We start from the raw sequence: 21,796 nt of genomic DNA on the forward strand, positions 1-21,796 counted from the left end.
ATCCACTGCTCGGTCTGAATAAAAATTCAAATTATAAATACTGAGGTCCCAAATCTGAGCTTGCTAAAGTTTCACAGATCTACATATGTGCATTTTCAGATATTGGAAGGCCAAACAATTTCAGGGCTGCCAACTCTCACGCATTGACCGTGAGACTCACGAAACAGACACTTTCACACACGCTCTCACGCCACACATCCATTTTCTCACGCATAGAAAAGAGGACACCGGCAGACAAGACAGAGAAGGTTACTATTGATATAAAACAAATGATCAGCTCTCAGATTATGTCGATTTTATTACGAAATGCATTCAATAAATGCCGTTTTGGCGCTTGTAAATGTGACGTGACAGATCTCTGTAGCAGTGTCTCAGTTCAATCGGCACGTGACCGATCATCTTTTACTCTTCTTTAGTAAATAAACCCGAATGAACTATAGGCATGTTGAAAGATATAGTACAACTTAACAAAATGCATATGCCACGGATTAATCAGTGTTTTTTAGCCGCGGTAAGGTCAGTAAAACTGGAAGAGAACAATGTCACCTAAATACATTTACCGAAAGCCATTTAATGACCAAATCGGCTAAAAAAATTGTTATAGAGAGGAGTGTTTTGTTAAATATGTCCACTAGGCTACATATTATATTTTTACTTATATCATTAAAATATTATAAAATTGTTATTATAATAAAAAAAACGCATTATATTTAATTTAAGTTGTTATTTTTAACCTTTAATAATAATACCAGCTGACAGGGCTCTCTGTATGTTTACAGTATAAGTGAGATTTTTTTTCTTGAGAAAAATGTAAATGTATCTACTGTAGCCTACCTAATAATTATCCAAATGAATCGATATTGAATCAAGATGTCAAGCAATAATAAATACACTAGCCTACCAGTAATTGTAGCCTACCGCTACCATGTAGCTAAACATTGTAACATGTTGTCACTAAACTTAATAAAATTCTGTTTAGTTACCAAATGTTTTGGCAATCACAACTTATTGTGATGCAAGGTTTTCTTTTTTTACATAGGCTATATTATTTGTTGTCAAATATTAATGTTTAGTTTATCTACATCTTATCTCGTACTTTATAACCGTTAACTGAAACGTCCCTGGAATTCGCGCTCAGCAGCGTCTGTGAACAATAAGCCCCGCCCACTTGGATTTGATTGGTCATCTCAACCATGTTGACAGTGACGAGCGCTGTTAGACTGAGGAGCTCAGATGAGAAGGACGGTTATCCTGGCGTTGTACAATATCCTTGCAGAACCAAAGTAGAGTTAAGATCTGGCAATTATTTCACGACCTTTATTATATACTTCTATTATAAAATGTCGAGGTCCGGACCTTATTGGTGAGTAATACGGCCCTAGAAGAGAAAATCTCTTGTGACGGCAGTTTTTTGTCTGTCTTTCTCCGGTTCTGACTGACGCACTGCGCATGCGCTTAATGTTTGTTTGGATTCAGTCTGCACGTTATACACATGTAAACTAATATGCGCATTGAATCGCAAAGTTTATGGTTCATATAAACAGAGCTTTCAGAATTTAAAATCGGATTGGATTCAATTACAAAAATGAGTGCATGTATCCAATAGGTGGCAGTAATACACTAAAAAGGTTTCTAGTTTGCCATGTAAATACAAGAGAACAAACAGAGGATGCGCAGAAGAGGGACACGAGCGCTGAAAGTTTAAAGACAGTATACTATTTGTTCATTTTAATCCAAGATTCTTTAACGACCGTGTAGCCTGAATGAAGGACAGTTGTGGAGTATTTTCGCTGGATGCTGGATATTTTCAGTCAGTAGCTATTTGTCGCCAGACGTGAAAGATGATGAACCAGCTTGAGATATGAGGTATTAATGTACTAATTAACACATTATGTGCTCAGGTTTAGTGTTAATATGTAATTAACACGAAATCTTCTTAGTTTCTAATGTGAGAATTTATGTTAACATTGATTAACAATATTAATAATGGTACATAATGTAGATCTAAGGCTAGTGCTTTAATCTAGAGCTGGATTTAGTCTTTAATTTGATTAGTTTATATATATTTCATTTCATTTATTAGTTTATTTTACAGGGACAGTGCTCATTGATTAACAGTAAAATAACTGTAAATGAGCCAGAGTTAGCTCAACAGGCTAATTTTCATCTGTTGTCCCTGGCCAGTTATTAAAAGGCAACCTAAAATCAGAATATAAAAAACATCAAATGACTTTTTACTAGTGTTGTCAAAAATATCGATATTTCGATAAATATCGATACTGAAATATCTGAACGGTACCAATACTAATTTCCCGAAGTATCGATACTAGCCGAGCGGTCACTTTCACTTTCACTTCTCTCCAAAGGCGCGTTGACAAACACCACACGTGACGCACTCGTCTCATTCGCTCTGGTTAAATAGCAAGTGAAGTGAATGGAAAGATGGCGAGGGCGGCGCCCCCGCGACCGGCTTTGGTTGATTGATAAAGAACACCGCGAGCGGGCATGTCGGAGTCGGAGAATAGCGTGGACACGCGCTACACACCGCGAGCGGGCATGTCGGAGAATAGCGCGGACACGCGCTTCACACTGCGAGCGGGTATGTCAGAGAATAGCGCAGACACGCGCTTCACACTGCGAGGGGGCTGCGGGCACCCAAAAGATTGTTTGACAATCAATAATCCCTCACATCACTCATTTTTTAAAATTATTTTATAGGTGAAAACAGACTTAAGGAACAGGCTCCAGGGGTACCATTTAGCAAGCATAGGCTACGCTCAGCATCAGGGGTGTTTGTTGTTTGGACAGACCTTTCCCCACTGCTAAAAAAATCCTAAAGGAAACACTGTGTAACTCTTCTCATTTTAACTTTTCTGAAACATAAACCTAGATGGCCTAGTATTTTTGTTGATATGAGTCTGTGTTGTCTCATTTTTTCACCGTAATTCTTAAAGTTAACATAATCTGACTGAGGAATCAGTAAATATTTTAACTGTGGTCAAATGTAAATTAACTTGTGCCTATTTAACTTTATTCAGAAAATTATTATTTAATTCTGCAATTTGCCTTCATTAGCGATTATCATCAATTTGATTACACAGATATTAATTAAACTAAACAGCTAGACAATGGCATCTCTGAATTCAATAATGAAATGCCTTTAACTGAAAATTTAATGTTTAATCTTATTATTATACATTACTGACACTCTATCCTCCAATTTGATACTGTTAAGTGCTTTTTTGTTACAGTAGGCTATATTTTAATCTTTGATAACAGTAGGTTATACAAATACAACGGGTCATGTTAGCCCTGGTCCAATTAAAAAATATTAACAAGAACTCAGGACATTTTTGTTCATGTAAAGTATACCTCATTGTCATGTTCTAGACTTTTTATATTTAGCTTTAAATAAAAAAAATATCCCCTTAATATAGTGGCAGTTTTTCTCTCTGTGGTATCGAAAATGGTATCGAATATCGATATTTTTCAAGGTATCGTATCGAAGTTAGAAATTCTAGTATCGTGACAACACTACTTTTTACAGTCCACAAGTAATAACATCATAGAAAAGTAATAATAAAGCAAATACAACACACCACAATAAGTAACAAGCAACGTCAGCACACAATATAGCCTAAAACATAATGAGAGATTTCAAAGTCTGACACAAGACAATCTGCTAACAAGCAACAAATCTCAGTAGACAGTCAGTAGTCTAATGTGCACATATCTGATTATCAATTAGCCAGTTCTTAAGCTGACCAGTGAAAGACCGATTAGTGTCTTTTTCTCTTATCATCCTTGGCAATAGATTCCACTGTTTAGTTGCGGTTACAGAGAACGCTGACTGACTAAAGGCACTTTTTCGAGTGGGAATGATACAGTCCCCTCTTGTGATACCTCTGGTAACATGAGTGCCTGCTCTCTGTATAACAAATCTCTTCAGTGGCTGTGGGGCCGTACTATGCAATATCTTATAGACTAGACAAAGATTACTGTAAGTGATCAAGTTTTCCCAACTCAAAAGTCTATGGGTATTTAAGATTTGACATGTGTGAAAATTATTAGGTTTCTGAACTAAAACTTTAAGAGTACGTTTATAAAGACTTTCAAGTGACCTCATTGTAGACTTGTTAGCTTGTGCCCAGCTTGTCAAACAATATGTAAAATGCGGGATAATCATGGCATTCATATATGTCATAGCAGTTTCAAAGGTGAATGAATCCCTAACAAATCTAAAATTACTTCAATTAAATCTAACTCGTTTGCACATACTTTTGACATGAGTTCTAAAACAGAGATTCGAATCAATCCAAACACCCAGATATTTGTATTCAGTCACAACTTGCAAATTTTGACCTGATATCATTATGTCAGGGTCTGGAACACTACATGGTCACTTTGAAAAGAACATGCTAACCGTTTTACCAACATTTAACGTTAGACGTGATCTGTCAAGCCATGCTGTGATATAATTCATTGCCCTGGTTAATTTTAAAGCAGCTTGCTGTTTTGTGCTGCTATGTACATAAATAACAGCATCATCAGCATATAATAACATTTCTACATCGGGACAAACCAAAGGCAAATCATTAACATAAAGACTGAACAACAGTGGCCCAAATATAGATCCTTGCGGAACACCAGTATTATTTATATAACAAGTGGATTTTTGATTTTGGACCTTTACATAATTTGTTCTTCCCTTTAGATATGAATCAATCCACTTAATGGTATCATTAGAAAAATTAAAAGAAGCTAACTTGTTAATAAGTATTCCCTGATTTACAGTGTCGAAGGCCTTTTTAAGGTCCAAGAAAATTGCTCCCACAATACCACCCGTATCCATCATGGATTTAATATTTTCCAAAAGGAAAAGGGTAGCAGTCTCTGTTGAATGGTGAGCTCTAAAACCAAATTGCATAGGATGCAGGCTAAAGTCACTGTTGTTCAAATAAAAAACTATTTTCTCTGAAACCCTCTTTTCCATCACCTTAGATACAACAGGCAAAATACTGATAAGTCTATAGTTACTAATACTCTGGGGATCTCCTGCTTTGAAAATTGGTGACACAATAGCAGTTTTCCATGTATTTGGAAAAATCCCTTGAGATATTGAAAGGTTTATGATATTTGTAATAGATATATATATATATATATATATCACACACACACACACAAGATAAATAAATAGTTGCATGTATACACTGAATGAATATATTTATGCATAATTTATATTATATATAAATAAGAAAAAGCATATTTTATTGTCCAGAGGCCACAAAAAATAAGTGCAAAAAAGTGCAAGAGTGCAAAACGTTTTCGGGTTCAACCCATGTGTTATCAAGTGTAGGCTACACGGCGGTCATTTAAAGGGCACCTATTATGACATTTAAAATGTTCCTAATGTTGTTGTGGGAGTCCCCAACAACAGTTTTACATGCATGCAATGACAAAAAACACTTTTGTTTTCGTATAATATGCATTTATTTTTACCTGATTTGCTCACCGACTCCCAAATGATTCGTTCAACGACTCGTTTTTCAAACCCCTCCTTTGCGCGACGCTAATCTGCGTTGATTGGTCAGATGACCCAGCAGTGTTTACAGAGATAATACTTATTTTTAACACGGAGTGCAATGATGCTTTTATCAATTAAATTGTATTATAATAATGATTATAGTCCACTGCTTTATAGTTTGTAGTAAAAAAAAACGAAAAATAAGATAAAGAATTTAATGATATGTTAGCGAGCATAGCCCAGAGTTCATATTGTAAAAGCACAATCAGTCTTTGTTTGCATTAGCCCGATGCATAAACATAACGTTTTTACAAAAAAAAAAATGCAGTTACGTTACTACGAGGTATATTACTCTATTCTTTAGACAACTACGAAAACAGCGACAAACACTTCACATATCTCAATACAATTGTCATTGAAGACCTAGAAGCTAAACGGTGCTTACACAACAAACAAAATAATTAATTAAGCATGCTACATAAAATATAAAAGCAAAAATTATTAATAACACTTACAGGTTGTGATACGGAGGAGGAAGCTGATGCAAATACACTTGGAACTGAACCTTCCTTCAATATCAGCCAGCTCGCGAATCCAAGTTTGATTGCATTTAAAAAGCAATCGTCATCAAAATGAAGCGAACAAAGCACAAGGCTCGGACTATACTTCTGTGGTATAGTGAATTGTAGCCACTTAGTCTTCAAATGCTCCTCCGTGGGCAGATGAAAAAAGTTTGCTTTTGAGCCGCACTTCAGAACACGGCGTCTCGTCGCCATGATATTTTCCCTGGCCTTGGAGCGCAATAAGTGGGTGTATCGTATTCAAATAACTTGACAAGTTGACGTCATCTAGTCAGAGAAAAAGCTTCGGTCTTCTAACGATTCATAAAAATGACTCAGAGTCAACTCTCACTTTTGAAAGACAATAACTTTATATACGGTGCACTTTCATATTTCAAACTTTGCAGGATGTTTTTGTTCACTTAGATCTATGTTACACACTACATGCAAGGTAAATTTCAAAATTCCATAATAGGTGCCCTTTAAACACTAATTACCGCAATCCGGCATGTAACATGTACCGGAATCTGATTTTATCCCATACACAAATATTTACATCAATAGTCTACATGATTATATACATATCACAACAATCCTCTATAAAAAAAAAAAAAATCTTGAAACAAAAATAAACAAAAATGTTGTTTAATATGACCATCAATATGAACATAAATACTCATTCCCATTATTGAATATCACAAAAGATTATTCTCATCATCCCTACACGACGTCACACGATTAGACATTGCAATGTATAATGAAACAACATTTATAGAAATAGAAAACAATTGAGAGTATATTCCTCATTCATGCCCAAAGGATATCGACATTTTAGGTAAAAAATCCATGTACATTCCCTCTGCAAAAGTCTCGCTCCAAATTACCATCCCTACGTGACTGTGTTATATGTTATATGAAATTTAATTCAGAGATCGCATGGGACATCTCATTAAAATAAAGCGCAACTGGAGATTTTTGGTCTTTCCTTCTGATGGCGCTCATATGTTCAATGATACGTGTCTAGCCTACATTGGTAGAAGTGCATGTAACAAATTGTTTGATCTTATGTACGGTTCGTTATGCTACTGCGAAAGGAAGAACATCTTCTACGGATGTGTCTACATGCCGCGCACTTAAGACAGGGAAAGAAACCAGAGTCCTTGTTTATACGTCCATCAGGACTAGTCTTTATGAAGGTGTCGGATTTGACCAAATAGTCTCTAATGTTTCTCGCTCTATAATGTGAAAATAGAGGCGGATCCACAAAAAAACTCTCACCCACTGGATCACACGTAACTAAGTACCAATGTCTTTTAATCACATTCTTGATCGCTTGACTGTGTGCAGAATAAGTAATGGTACAAACTACAGAGTGGGACTTTCTTTTGTTTGTCCGATATATTGGACGATTCTCGTACTTTCTCCAAAGCCAAATCCAGACACTTTTTTCGGATAACCCCTGAGAATAAAATGCTTATAGATTAACACCAATTGACCGTTCGTAAAGACCCCCCCCCCCCCCCCCCCCCCTTAGTTACTGTTGCTATGTCCGACAAGCTACTCCGCTCTCACGCCATGTTCTCACGCAGATATTAAACATATTAAACAAAGTCTCACCTTTCAAATTAGGTCATTTTTAAAAAGTAATGTAAACAATAAATACCGTTTTGTGGCTCTTTAATGTGTCGTGACAGATCGCTGTAGAGCCTCAGTTAAAGGATTAGTTCACTTTTAAAAAAACTTTTGCTGATAATTTACTCACCCCGATGTCATCCAAGATGTCCATGTCTTTCTTTCTTCAGTCGAAAAGAAATTAAGGTTTTTGATGAAAACATTTCTCCATATAATGGACTTCACTGGGGACCAAACGGTTCAAGGTCCAAATGACAGTGTCAGCGCCGCTTCAACGGGCTTTAAACGACACCAGACGATGAATAAGGGTCTTATCTAGCGAAACGATCGGTCATTTAAAAAATATATTAAAAAGTTTACGTTTTATAAGCACAAATGCTCGCCTTGCTCTGTTCTGTGATGCGCGTTCGTGACGTCACGTAATACGCAATTACGTATTAAATAATTTGTTATGAATCGTAGTGATGCATGGGAAACTGAATCAACATGACGCAGGATGGAAAATGCAGCAGGTGTAACGGAGGCCAGCTAGTAGTCGCTGTGCGAGTAAAACCTCACTCCTCTGATCTCAATAGGCGCTCTAGCGACAGACGCTAGAGGCTGCAGTCTTTAGCCTCCTTGTCATGCCGGAGACCCGGGTTCGAGACCCGCACGGAGCGGGTTGAGAAGGACCCGGGTTGGAGGGGTTACACATGCATGTACAATATTTCACCATAATCAATTACAGGCAGAAAAGTAGCTTCCACAAGTTTCTTCTTAGCACTAAAAGTAAAGCAAGATTTGTTTCTGTAATAGAAGCCGAGCTTGAATTTAAGTTTCTTAAAGTGTGTATGTCAGGTAATTTTTTTTTTTTGATATATTAAATAAGGTTTAGATGTCTGAGTGAAAATGTAATTATTATTAAATTTATTACAGTAACTGCCCTACAATAAGCTTTATAGCCATTTCTGTCAAGATCGTATTTTTAAAACACAGCTGAGCTGTGACGTCAGAAGAGGGAGACGTGCCAACAAAGTTCTATTCAAGTATGGAGAGTTTTGAGTCTGAGGAGATCCAAAATCCCCCTCAAACCTACGATGGCCCACAGCCATACAATTTTGAGCCTCCCAGGCGTGAGACAGACGAGGAGCCAAACAGAAATTTGAATAATTCCTATCGAAGAAACATAAATATCTGGTGTGAAGAGAACCAGTGGAGAGTTGGTCAGGTGTCTGGTAAGTATAGGCATAACTTAGTGGAACGGTACATGTATTCGTATTGAACCGAAACGGTACGGGCGCCACGGTTCGGTGCGTGAATATACACGGAGAAAACACGGTGTAAAAATAAATAAAACTTGCGTACAAATTCATTAATTAATGCGGAACTACTGTTAGATACGTGGGTTATTTAGGGACACCTAATCTGTAGCTCCGCCTTAGCTCTGAAGCTCCGTGGCTATAATGAACAGGCTGCGATGTCAAGATTGCAATGCTGGAATATGTTGGTTGGTGTGTGTGTGTGTGTGTGTGTGTGAGAGAGAGAGAGAGAGGCGCGGGCACGATCGACTACTTCTACTACAGTAGCATACACTGTAGGCACCGCATCAGCTACCAGTCTCACTCGGGTTTTAAATCCCATTTTATAACTCATGAGATCTCCAACCGCGTAGTCCTTCTCAGTGAAACGGCCACTGCAAATGACCAAAGTCTTGGATACCGAAGCAGCACTGAAGTCAGCGCGTTTGGTCCGAACAAAGTTGACCCAGGCACGGAACACAGTGGACTCTGTGACCGGTTTTAACGGTGTTTTTGCACCCAGCACAAACGCAGTAATTCACCATCGTGAAAATACACCTGCGTATACTAACTACCTAACTTAAATAACTAACTAACTAACTAAATAAATGTCCTAATCACTAATACGGGTTATGCGCAACATTCTACAAAACGGGTATAACTACTTCCGGCTGTCAGCTACTGAGGTAAACACAGCGTAGTAATAGCGACCTTTTATAGCTGTGTTTACAGGAGCTACACATACTATCAATTTCCGATGTACACCGTATTGCCAAACGGACGTCCACAGCCCCGAGTACTCTATTAGACAAAGGATTTAAGTTGTACACCTTTTTTTTTTTTTTTTTTTTTTTTTTTTACTCTAAAGTTTGATCAGAAATAAGAATGTTATTATAATAAGCAAAAATTTACAGAAAATGAACAGTTACCTCAGAGATCACCGCACCTCAGAGATCAAATACCGCGGCGGAAGTGAAAAGCGGAAATGCTTAGACCTGTTTTCCGTTTCGAACGCTGGGCGCTCCGCATAACCCCTATTATCTCGCTCTATCACTCGTACAATTATCAACACAGCTCAGCGACCTGGGGAGACATCTCCCTCGTATGACGTCAAGCGATTCGTTTGGGGGGAGGAACAGTTTTAAGTGAGTGAACTTTTTCATCTTATATTCTGCCTTTAGGTATCGAAAAACATACAAAACAATACATCAACTTGTCAAACCTGTATTTCCCCTAACTATTTTGTGTTAATCATAATTACAAATTTAACCTGACATACACACTTTAACTACTTTAACAAAGCTTAAAAAACACAGGAAAAACGGGACCTTTAACTAATTTGCGGGCATCAGGGAGCCGGTATCAATATGCGGGAGACTCCCAGAACTTCCAGGACACTTGGGTCTGAAATACTTCCACACCGCTGACATGGCTATTCTGTAAGTTAGCTAAACTCTCATACTCATGCGACTATAATTGGCTACTACTGTTATCACGTGACTAGCTGGACCGCTTAACTGGATGTCGTAGCAAGGGAAATGCTAATATTCAAGCATTTAGGCGATGGTTTAAGCTAGATTTTCTCATGGTTTGTGTTGGATAGATATCGGATCATGTTTTTTTCTCCCCTCAGATCTCCAATCTAGCGTTCTGGGCCAGTATCAGCACGATACCGATGACGTGGATCGGATCGGGACATCCCTGGCTAGTTGACACCAATAAAACGATTTAATGTGCCAATTTACAGAAGATCTCAGACATCAACCCTCCCACAACAATTGACCAATAAATACTGGGAATATTCCCATCATCCTACAAGAGAAGGACAAACTCCAGGAGTAGCAGCTGAAATCTGTGTGAGTGTTAAAGATGGAGTTTATTAAAGAGGAGATTGAAGACATGAGTGATCCAGAACCATCCAGAATAAAACATGAAGATACTGAGGAACAAATAGGTTGGTGTCCATTCTTGATTCTTCATTGTTGACAGCTTTGGTAGATGTGAATTAATAACCAGTATATGGATAATCAATGATGGAGAAATAAATCTAAATTATCATACATAGCAGATGTCAAACATAGTTTAACTATATCAACAAGTGAGTGACAGAACAAAACGTGGAAGATCTGGTACTTGATCTCTGTTGCTTTCTGCTATTAATTAAGTGATGGAGAAAAATTATGTCAAGTTGGAAGAATGTTTGTAACCAATTAATTAATGTAATTTGTTTCTTACTATGGTAGTCAATGGGTGGTGAGATCTGCTTGGTTACAAACATTTTTCCAAATATCTTCCTTTGTGTTCAGCAGAACAAACAAAATCATACAGACTTGAGGGTGAGTAATGATGACAGACTTTTTATTTTCAGGTGAACTATCTCTTTAAATCAGGATTTACTTGAACTGATTCTGTATTTCTGTGTCTTTTAGACCAGGTGAGAGTGAAAGAGCAAAGACAAGAACTGAATAAAGTGAAGGAGGAACATCGTAACTTTAAAACTCTAAGAACAAAAGCCAAAAAGCTGCACACCTGCACTCAGTGTGGAAATAGTTTCACACGGAAAGAAACCCTTAACGCACACATGAGAATTCACACTGGAGAGAAACCGTATACATGCACTCAGTGTGGAAAGAGTTTCAGAGTTTCATCCACACTCAAGTATCATCTGCGTATTCACTCTGGAGAAAAGACATTTAGCTGTGATCAGTGTGGTAAAGAGTTTATTTCGTCATCAAATCTAAATCAACACCTGATAGTTCATTCAGACGAGAAGCCTTATGTGTGTTCTCTCTGTGGAAAGAGTTTTTCACGACTGGACGGTTTTAAACTGCACCAGAAAACACATGATGAAGTGAGAGATTATATGTGCTTTGACTGTGGGAAGAGCTTTATTAGAGCTGATCAACTGAAACAACACCAAAGAACTCATACTGGAGAAAAACCTTACAAGTGCTCATATTGTGACAAGAGTTTCATTCGATCTGGAGACCTAAAAACACACGAGCGAGTTCATACTGGAGAGAAGCCGTATCGCTGTACTCAGTGTGGGAAGAGTTTCAGCCAATCAGGTGGTCTAGTGAGTCATATTAAAACGCATTTTTCTGTGTCACAGTGAGCAAATGTTTTATGAGATTCACATTAAGTAAATGGCACCTATTATGGAATTTTGAAATGTACCTTTCATGTAGTGTGTAACATAGATCTAAGTCAGTTGTCTCAAACCGGTTCCACGGAGGGCCTAGTGTATGCAGGTTTTCTCTTTTACCTTGAACCAAACTGATTGAGTAGGTCACTAATTGGTTAAGATCTCCCCTCACCTGGTAGTCTAGGTCTTAATTGGGCACTAATTGAAGGGAAAGACCAAAAACCTCCATACACTAGGCCCTCCGTGGAACCGGTTTGAGACAACTGATCTAAGTGAACAAAAACATCCTGCAAAGTTTGAAATATGAAAGTGCACCGTATATAAAGTTATTGTCTTTCAAAAGTAAGAGTCGACTCTGAGTCATTTTTATGAATCGTTAGAAGACCGAAGCTTTTTCTCTGACTAGATGACGTCAACTGGATTCGCGAGCCGGCTGATATTGAAGGAAGGTTCAGTTCCAAGTGTATTTGCATCAGCTTCCTCCTCCGTATCACAACCTGTAAGTGTTATTAATAATTGTTGCTTTTATGTTTTATGTAGCATGCTTAATAATTATTTTGTTTGTTGAGTAAGCATCGTTTAGCTTCTAGGTCTTCAATGGCAATTGTACTGAGATATGTGAAGTGTTTGTCGTTGTTTTCGGAGTTGTCTTAAAGAATAGAGTAATACCTCGTAGTAACGTAACTGCATTTTTTTATTATTTTTTTTTATATGTTTATGCATCGGGCTAATGCAAACAAAGTGCTTTTACAATATGAACTCTGGGCTATGCTCGCTAACATAACATTAAATTCGTTATCTTATTTTTCTTTTTTTTACTACAAACTACAAAGCAGTGGACTATAATCATTATTATAACACAATTTAATTGATAAAAGCGTGTTAAACAATAAGTATTATCTCTGTAAACACTGCTGGGTCATCTGACCAATCAACGCAGATTAGCGTCGCGCAAAGGAGGGGTTTGGAAAAATGAGCCGTTGAACGAATCATTTGGGAGTCGGTGAGCAAATCAGGTAAAAATAAATGCATATTATACGACAACAAAAGTGTTTTTTGTCATTGCATGCATGTAAAACTGTTGTTGGGGACTCCCAAAACAACATTAGGAACATTTTAAATGTCATAATAGGTGTCCTTTAAGTAAATGTGTAGTTAGTTAAAGGAGAACTCCGGCGCAAAATGAACCTTTGGTCTAATTACACATTGTTCCCTTTCGTTGTCACTTCGAGTTACGTCGAATGACGACGAAATGGGGTTCGCTTAGAAGCCTATCCTCTTCGAACAGTAATAAAACGAGCCAATGGCAAGCAAATGCCATGGGTCTGCTGAATTTGCATAGCGTAACTCCGCCCCACCTTGTGGGTATAAAGGAAGTGAGCCGGCAACATGCAGATATGTTTTCGCTTTCGGAGCCAAGTTAATTCTTCACTCCACAAGCCATCCTGAGTTTCATCTCTACATTCTAGGGCTGTAACGATTTACGATATTAAACCGAAATCGCGACACTCAGATCCACGAACCTGTGTCGCGGTGTGAGAAGGCAGATCGCGATCGACACACCCCTTCCCAGACTTATCTTTCTCGTCCAGAATATATCCCAGGGCTGTGACGGGGTCTTTTACATATTAGGTATGGGAATTTCAAGCAAAAATAATATTCGAAGATCGCTGGGTATCATTTGATTATTATTCAAAAATCGCACCTCTCGAGCACACACACACACACACACACACACACACACACACACACAAGCACAAGCGAGCAAAGCGCGCGGTGTTTGCTTGTATGTATGTATGTATGTGTGTGTGTGTGTGTGTGTGCGTGTGTGTGTGTGTGTGTGTGTGGCACCGGCGCGCGTGAACTGGAGCTCACCTCATAAACGAATCGAAACTTAGAAAGCTTGAAATACTTTTACTTGATTTAACGTTAATTCAAAACATGAAGAAATGGCGGCTTAGGCTAATTCGTAGGAAGTGTGCATTTCTCACTTTGTGGCAAGCGTTATTCCTGCGCTTGAGATGCGGGTCATGCGGAATAGGCAATATATTATTTGTGGTTTACAGCACAGACAGTAAGCCTCGGTTACCTCAGAAGAATTTTTAACATGCTCGAATCATCTCCACAATGGAGTATAGTTCTGTTTGTTTGTCAAAAGTATTTTGTTACAAGAAAACAGAGTTATAGCTTTAGCTATTTATTTATTTATTTATTTGGCTTTTAAAATCCTCCCTCCTCGCAAGAATCGCGGTTTGTATCGAATCGTGGGTCAGAAATCGGGATACGAACCGAATCGTGGGTTTGCTGTATCGTTACAGCCCTACTACATTCCTCTTCGAGACGAGCTTCCCTCCAGGTGTTGCACCTTCCCTCCAGCAGTGATCTGCCAGTGTGTGTGTGTTCTCTCCCTGGGCGCTTCAGCATCTGCGGGGATTTTCCTTCTCTCTAAAAGAGCAAAGCGCGTGGCACGTCTTTTTAAAGATGCATCGCCCGTTGTAATGGAAATTTTACATTTAGATGTGTTCTTTTACTTTTAGATGTGCACAACTTTTATTAACGTTGAAGATTCATTTTTACTCATAAGCATTTAAAAGGAATATAATAATATAAGCAAAAAGCACATTATTAAAATATACAAAACCAAGCTTTTAGAAATGTATAAGTTAGGACAAACTTGTAGGAACGAAATGTTCTCTGGGTCATGTGAAATGTGACAATATTTGTGTGCGCAGTTTCGACCTGCAGTTAAGATCAGCTGCTAAAAGCAGGAAACTTTTTGCTGACATGACATTGTTCTGTCTGGATAGAAATAATGTTGGACATGAGACCATGAGCTAAGACGTCTGGGTTTAAGGTAACAAGTTTTTTTTTTTACACAGGATGTGTTAGGAGTATATAACATTGGCAAAAGGGACTAGCCTTTGCCTTCTCATGTCAGATGCTCTCTGCGTGAGAATGCCATGGGCCTTCTCATATCAGACGCTGTCTGTGTGGGAACGTCTTATTTCATGCATGAAATAAAATACTTTGTTTAATCTTTTAAGAATCGACTTTGTCTCCTTCATCCAGGTTTTAATATTGATAATTTCCACTACAAATGGCGACGAGGATGGGGTTGCGACACCGATGATCGTCGTGAGGGGAACAGTTGACTGATCATCCCGAGAGAACACTCTACGGCTCAAAATCCTCAATCTTAAGGAAAGAGAATTGTTCAACTCCTCGCGGCGACCTAGGTGAGAAAAATGATTTATATATCAAATGAGAAAATTATTTGCGTATTAAATATTTTTCCTAAAAGAGTCACGTTTGGGATAAGCCTGAAAGTAAGTTCCCAAACAGGTCTGAGATAAGCCTGATAGTAAATTCTCAGACCACAGAACGTATTAAAATTTCCTTAAAAGGCCAGGTTTGGGATAAGCCTGATCGTAATTCCCAAACGTTTGAGATAAGCCTGATAGTAATTTCTCAAACACCAGACATAAGCACTTGTCTGGGAAAGACCTATGTTGACGAATATAGGCAAGTTGAAAGACCTGCATCGACGGATACAGGCAGGGCGTGGTGGCTACGCAAGGGAAATTTAATACGTTGAGTGCGTGAGTGACCGCGCGAGGAAAATTAATACGTAAATATAAACGAATAAAATTGATTAATAAATATAATTGAGTGAAACTGATTAATAAACATAGGAGAATTGAACAAATGAAATTGATTAGTAAAAAATGGGTACTGAAAATTCAAAAAGGAAGGATGAAGAACAGGTTGATTTCTCGAAAGGTTCATACAAAGTGCAATATGGGTTAATGAGGGTTTAAGTGTGTCACATTTGACTCAAACTAAAGCAAATTGGTCGACTCACGTTGTCAAGAAGAAAGACAAGACGCATAGAGAAAAGCATTATGCAATCTTAAAAATGACTGCTCTGACATTGTTTCTTCTTCTCCCTATTATGGCGTTTTGTTTGTTTGTTTTTGTTTTGTGAGAATAAGAGAGGAGGACAGGACGTATCCGGCTCATCTTCCACGACATGCAAGACATCATGAAGACATCATGAAGACATCATGAAAGCGCAGCGAAAAATCAATGCAGCCAAGCAAGACAAAGACCTCATGTTGGCCCTGGTGACAATGCAAGGTGTGCATATGGGCAACAACAACTCCAACCATCACCAACAGAACCAGAGAGGCAATGGCCGAGGAAGAGGCAGAGGATGTGGTCGTGGAAAAGGACGAAACTGTCAACCATTTCAACAACAACGCCAAGAGCCCTATGATCCAGACAAATGTTTTAATTGTGGACGAAAAAGACATTGGCGTGGTGAATGCCCATACGGCGAAGGCGGGAATCAGGCGGATTGAAAGGAGGGGGTGAGCGACGGGGTTCCTGTCTCTCCAACTGATGAGTATAATTTACCTTTATTTTCTGATCCTGCTCTATGCAATGAAGACTTGCTTGCTAGGGTTTTCTATAAGGCTCATATTTCTTTACCCTTGATAGAAATGACTGTTAATGACGTATCTTTACTATTTCTGCTTGACACGGGAGCTTCCAATTTTGTAATTAAAGCCACAGAGTTTGAAAAACCAGTTCCACTATCTGGGAGTCGACTTCTTCCAGAAGTGCAACTGGTCATGTGGTCATAGAACCATATTTGAAAACACTTGAGTGTTCAATTGAAGAAAAAAAAAAAAAAAAAAAATTGAGCTTTGTTTTTTAATTACTAAGTCATGTCCAGTGAATTTAATGCGAAGGGATTTACTTTGTAAATTGGGTGTGTCTGTTCATTGTAGTGATCAGGGCTTATCAGCTGACATGAGAATGACGCATGAAACTGAAAGCACAGAGGAAACTCTGTTTGTATATGAATGGCAAATTTCTGACACATGTCTGACCACAAAGGCTCAGGACAGAGTGTTGCCATCTTCTGAATTTATGAGAGACTCAGATTTACATTGCATTTCTCATGTAAGCACTGATCATGATGATGAATATGCACAGCGATGATTTAATGTTGACATAGAAAATGTGACGACTGACTATGTGTATTGGACTGACCAATGGTGTGTTTTGAATGTGAAATTGACTGACAAACAGACAGTTTTTTGTGACATGGAAAATGCACAGCCTCATATATCACTGGCCAAACCAGTGAAGGCTGAATGGCGTGACGCGGGTCCCTTCATGGCCAGGTGCCATGAACTGACCGACTGGGTCATAATAGATCAAAAAAGATTGATGTGCCAAAGTGAAGGTACCAAACAGCCATGTCATGATACACTGAGAAGTTTGAGAGCAGTCACAGTGTTGGATGAGGAAGTGAAACTAAACAGACTGAGTTTAACACAACTCCCTGTCATACCAGACGGGTTGGAGAGAGTTTCCAAAATGTGTATGGGCTAAAGATAAATATGATGTAGGTCTGATTGCAGATTGTGAGCCGATTCAAATAAAGCCTAAATCTGACTATAGGCAAAAGAAAATGCAGTATCCACTAAAAAGGAAGTGGCAGTTTGTAAGTGCCAGGCTCATACTTCGGGTAGTGATGGCGTTTCTAAAGGAAACAGGACAGCAGATTTAGCAGCGAAGGCTGCAGCTCGACTTCCTGTTCAGATAACTACAGCAATACGGCTGAATGAGGAACTAGGTGACATAGAAGCGATGGAACAACACGCCTCTGCCTCTGATAAAGAGAAATGGAGGAAGGCAGGCTGTGAATAGGAAAATGGAAAATGGGGCCCCAATAATAAACCATGTTTACCTTCTCATTTCTATCAGGTATATGCTAAACTGGCGCATGGATTGGATCACGCATCGAAAATGAAGATGTTTACTATTATGCAAAATAACTGATTTACCCAAAAAAAATTCACAGTGGCAGCAGATTTTTGCAGCAGATGTTTGATTTGTGGGACTAACAATGTTGGCAGGGGTCAGGCAATGAGACAGGTGGGGCATTCCAGGCCGCCAAGACCATTCTCACATGTAATGCTCGATTATATTGACCTATCACAATCTGAGAAAAAGAAATTCTGCATAGTGGCAGTAGACATGTTTTCAAAATAGGTAGAAGCCATGCGAACAGCAAAGACAGATGCAAAATGGGTGGAAAAACTATTCCTAGAAGAAATTGTCCCACCATGGGGAAATCCTGAAAAATTATTAAGTGACAATGGTTCACATTTTGTAAACAGTGCAATTTCAGCAGTTGAAGCATTCCTGGGTACATCTGGAATCGGGAGGAGCTAACATGAGAATAAGAAAGAAGGGGTTGGGAGGCACGAAATCCTCAAACATTGCCTGACACAAGTCGGTGAGAACATGACATGTTGCAATATTGTGTTGAACTGGATAAGGTGTTCTGTGATATCTCAAAACAGGTCCAGGCAGCAGCTCCAGAGCCAGCTGAGACGGCCCTGCACAGCATCCGGCCAGGAGATTTCGTGCTGATAAAGGATCTGAGACGAAAGCATTGGAAGAGAGAGAGAGAGAGGCGCGGGCACGATCGACTACTTCTACTACAGTAGCATACACCGTAGGCACCGCATCAGCTACCAGTCTCACTCGGGTTTTAAATCCCATTTTATAACTCATGAGATCTCCAACCGCGTAGTCCTTCTCAGTGAAACGGCCACTGCAAATGACCGAAGTCTTGGACACCGAAAGCAGCACTGAAGTCAGCGCGTTTGGTCCGAACAAAGTTGACCCAGGCACGGAACACAGTGGACTCTGTGACCGGTTTTAACGGTGTTTTTGCACCCACCACAAACGCAGTAATTCACCATCGTGAAAATACACCTGCGTATACTAACTACCTAACTTACATAACTAACTAACTAAATAAATAAATGTCCTAATCACTAATTCTCTCGCTCTATCACTCGTACAATTATCAACACAGCTCAGCGACCTGGGGAGACGTCTCCCTCGTATGACGTCAAGCGATTCGTTTGGGGGGAGGAGCAGTTTTAAGTGAGTGAACTTTTTCATCTTATATTCTGCCTTTAGGTATCGAAAAACATACAAAACAATACATCAACTTGTCAAACCTGTATTTCCCCTCACTATTTTGTGTTAATCATAATTACAAATTTAACCTGACATACACACTTTAACTACTTTAACAAAGCTTCAAAAACACAGGAAAAACAGGACCTTTAAATAATTTGCGGGCATCAGGGAGCCGGTATCAATATGCGGGAGACTCCCAGAACTTCCAAGACACTTGGGTCTGAAATACTTCCACACCGCTGACATGGCTATTCTGTAAGTTAGCTAAACTCTCATAATCATGCGACTATAATTGGCTACCACTGTTATCACGTGACAGGCTGCACCGCTTAACTGGATGTCGCAGCAAGGGAAATGCTAATATTCAAGGCGATGGTTTAAGCTCGATTTTCTCATGGTTTGTGTTGGATAGATATCGGATCATGTTTTTTTCTCCCCTCAGATCTCCAATCTAGGGTTTCTGGGCCAGTATCGGCATGATACCGATGAAGTGGATCGGATCGGGACATCCCTGGCTATTTGACACCAATAAAACAATTTAATGTGCCAATTTACAGAAGATCCCGGGCATCACCATAATGAATGAGCTGAAAACAGGAACTTTCAGAGACAAAGAGGCTTTTCAGCAGCAGTTAAACATGATGACTCTGTACTTTTTAAATGCAGATTGGATAAAAACACAGTGATCACAGTTCACACCTGCAGTGAAGCCCCTCCCACAACAATTCACCAATAAATACTGGGAATATTCCCATCATCCTACAAGAGAAGGACAAACTCCAGGAGTAGCAGCTGAAATCTGTGTGACTGTTAAAGATGGAGTTTATTAAAGAGGAGATTGAAGACATGAGGGATCCAGAACCATCCAGAATAAAACATGAAGATACTGAGGAACAAATAGGTTGGTGTCCATTCTTGATTCTTCATTGTTGACTGCTTTGGTAGATGTGAATTAATAACCAGTATATGGATGATAAATGATGGAGATATACATCTGAATGATCATACATAGCAGATGTCAAACACATTTTAACTATATTAACAAGTGAGTGACAGAACAAAACGTGGAAGATCTGGTACTTGATCTCTGTTGCTTTCTGCTATTAATTAAGTGATGGAGAAAAATTATGTCAAGTTGGAAGAATGTTTGTAACCAATTAATTAATGTAATTTGTTTCTTACTATGGTAGTCAATGGGTGGTGAGATCTGCTTGGTTACAAACATTTTTCCAAATATCTTCCTTTGTGTTCAGCAGAACAAACTAAATCATACAGACTTGAGGGTGAGTAAATGATGACAGACTTTTTATTTTCAGGTGAACTATCTCTTTAAATCAGGATTTACTTGAACTGATTCTAACTGTATTTCTGTGTATTTTAGACCAGGTGAGAGTGAAAGAGCAAAGACAAGAACTGAATGAAGAGGAGGAACATCGTAACTTTACAATTCAAAGAACAAAAGCAAAAAAGCTGCACACCTGCACTCAGTGTGGAAAGAGTTTCTCACATAAAGGAAACCTTAACAAACACATGAGAATTCACACTGGAGAGAAACCGTATACATGCACTCAGTGTGAGAAGAGTTTTACATCTTCATCCACACTCAAGTATCATCTGCGCATTCACTCTGGAGAAAAGACATTTAGCTGTGATCAGTGTGGTAAAGGTTTTATTTCGTCATCAAATCTAAAAACGCACCTGAAAGTTCATTCAGACGAGAAGCCTTATGTGTGTTCTCTCTGTGGAAAGAGTTTTTCACGGCTGGACAGTTTTAAACAGCACCAGAAAACACACAATGAAGTGAGAGATTATATGTGCTTTGACTGTGGGAAGAGCTTTACTAGAGAGGATCATCTGAAACTGCACCAAAGAACTCATACTGGAGAAAAACCTTACAAGTGCTCATATTGTGACAAGAGTTTTATTCAGTCTGCACATCTGAAAACACACGAGCGAGTTCATACTGGAGAGAAGCCGTATCACTGTACTCGGTGTGGGAAGAGTTTCACTCATTCTGGATCTCTGAAAACACACAAGCGAGTTCATACTGGAGAGAAGCCGTATCACTGTACTCAGTGTGAGAAGAGTTTCACCCAATCAGGTGGTCTAGTGAATCATATTAGAAAGCATTGTTCTGTGTCACAGCGAGCAAATGTTTTATGAGATTCACATTAAGTAAATTTGTAGTTAGTTAACTAATAAACTAATGTTTCTGTGAATGCCACACGATTTTTTTTATTTATTTTTTCAAAATTATTGAATTATTAGATTGAACGCTTACTCAAAGAAATATCACAATTAAAAGAGGCTGGAAACAAATGTAGGAAAAAATGTAAGAAAAAAATAGAACAATCAGTTATTTTTCAATATATGAAGCAATTTCTTCAATTTTAGTTTTTTTTTTTTTAAAGCTTTTGTTACATAAAACGTGTGTTATGTGACATTTTTATTTTATTTTTTGTAACTTCCTTAATTGTCATTTAGCTGTCACTTTCATTTCAATGTATACATGACAGATTTTTTTTATGTCATTTATTTCTAAATTCAGAAATGTATATGAAAGAATGTTATGACAAATTGTCATCCATAAACTCGGTATAATAAATGTTCTAAAACTTTTCTATAATTCGATCCACTGCTCGGTCTG

The 21,796-nt window shown here is 38.5% G+C and overlaps 3 protein-coding genes across 12 annotated transcripts in view; 2 read left to right on the forward strand and 1 right to left on the reverse strand.

Annotated features, from left to right (window-relative positions):
* LOC306997106 (uncharacterized protein) overlaps positions 1-21,796 on the reverse strand; it is a 417,445-nt gene that overhangs the window by 245,762 nt on the left and 149,887 nt on the right. The window lies entirely within an intron of this gene.
* LOC306997114 (uncharacterized protein) lies at positions 1,215-19,111 on the forward strand. 10 transcript variants are annotated; one of them, XM_079610222.1, is made up of 8 exons: positions 1,658-1,866; positions 10,627-10,947; positions 11,300-11,329; positions 11,423-12,069; positions 12,545-12,637; positions 15,208-15,374; positions 16,131-16,543; positions 18,519-19,111. In XM_079610222.1, the coding sequence occupies exons 2-6, from the start codon at positions 10,863-10,865 to the stop codon at positions 15,292-15,294; spliced, it is 942 nt and encodes a 313-aa protein (XP_079466348.1). In that variant the 5' UTR covers positions 1,658-1,866; positions 10,627-10,862; the 3' UTR covers positions 15,295-15,374; positions 16,131-16,543; positions 18,519-19,111. The 10 variants fall into 10 exon arrangements, with proteins under 10 accessions (XP_079466347.1, XP_079466350.1, XP_079466349.1 ...); XM_079610221.1 differs by lacking the exon at positions 1,658-1,866 and adding an exon at positions 1,215-1,363 and having other exon boundaries at positions 16,131-19,111; XM_079610224.1 differs by having other exon boundaries at positions 1,643-1,866; positions 11,303-11,329; positions 16,125-19,111.
* Positions 18,302-21,775, forward strand: LOC306997118 (uncharacterized protein). The gene is made up of 3 exons (XM_079610232.1): positions 18,302-20,050; positions 20,406-20,432; positions 20,531-21,775. The coding sequence occupies exons 1-3, from the start codon at positions 19,966-19,968 to the stop codon at positions 21,310-21,312; spliced, it is 894 nt and encodes a 297-aa protein (XP_079466358.1). The 5' UTR covers positions 18,302-19,965; the 3' UTR covers positions 21,313-21,775.

This window comes from Phoxinus phoxinus (assembly GCF_949152265.1).
Source record: "Phoxinus phoxinus genome assembly, chromosome: 4".
Classification (NCBI taxonomy): domain Eukaryota; kingdom Metazoa; phylum Chordata; class Actinopteri; order Cypriniformes; family Leuciscidae; genus Phoxinus; species Phoxinus phoxinus.

Bases quoted from the DNA above. Each gene is read 5' to 3' on its own strand.
- LOC306997114 (XM_079610221.1), top strand. From the start codon at position 10,863: ATGGAGTTTATTAAAGAGGAGATTGAAGACATGAGTGATCCAGAACCA. The intron at 11,330-11,422 runs GTGAGTAATGAT...TGTGTCTTTTAG, and splicing joins AAAATCATACAGACTTGAGG to ACCAGGTGAGAGTGAAAGAG. The intron at 12,070-12,544 runs GTGAGTCATATT...TTCTCTGACTAG, and splicing joins TCAGCCAATCAGGTGGTCTA to ATGACGTCAACTGGATTCGC.
- LOC306997118 (XM_079610232.1), top strand. From the start codon at position 19,966: ATGGAGTTTATTAAAGAGGAGATTGAAGACATGAGGGATCCAGAACCA. The intron at 20,051-20,405 runs GTTGGTGTCCAT...TGTGTTCAGCAG, and splicing joins AGATACTGAGGAACAAATAG to AACAAACTAAATCATACAGA. The intron at 20,433-20,530 runs GTGAGTAAATGA...TGTGTATTTTAG, and splicing joins TAAATCATACAGACTTGAGG to ACCAGGTGAGAGTGAAAGAG.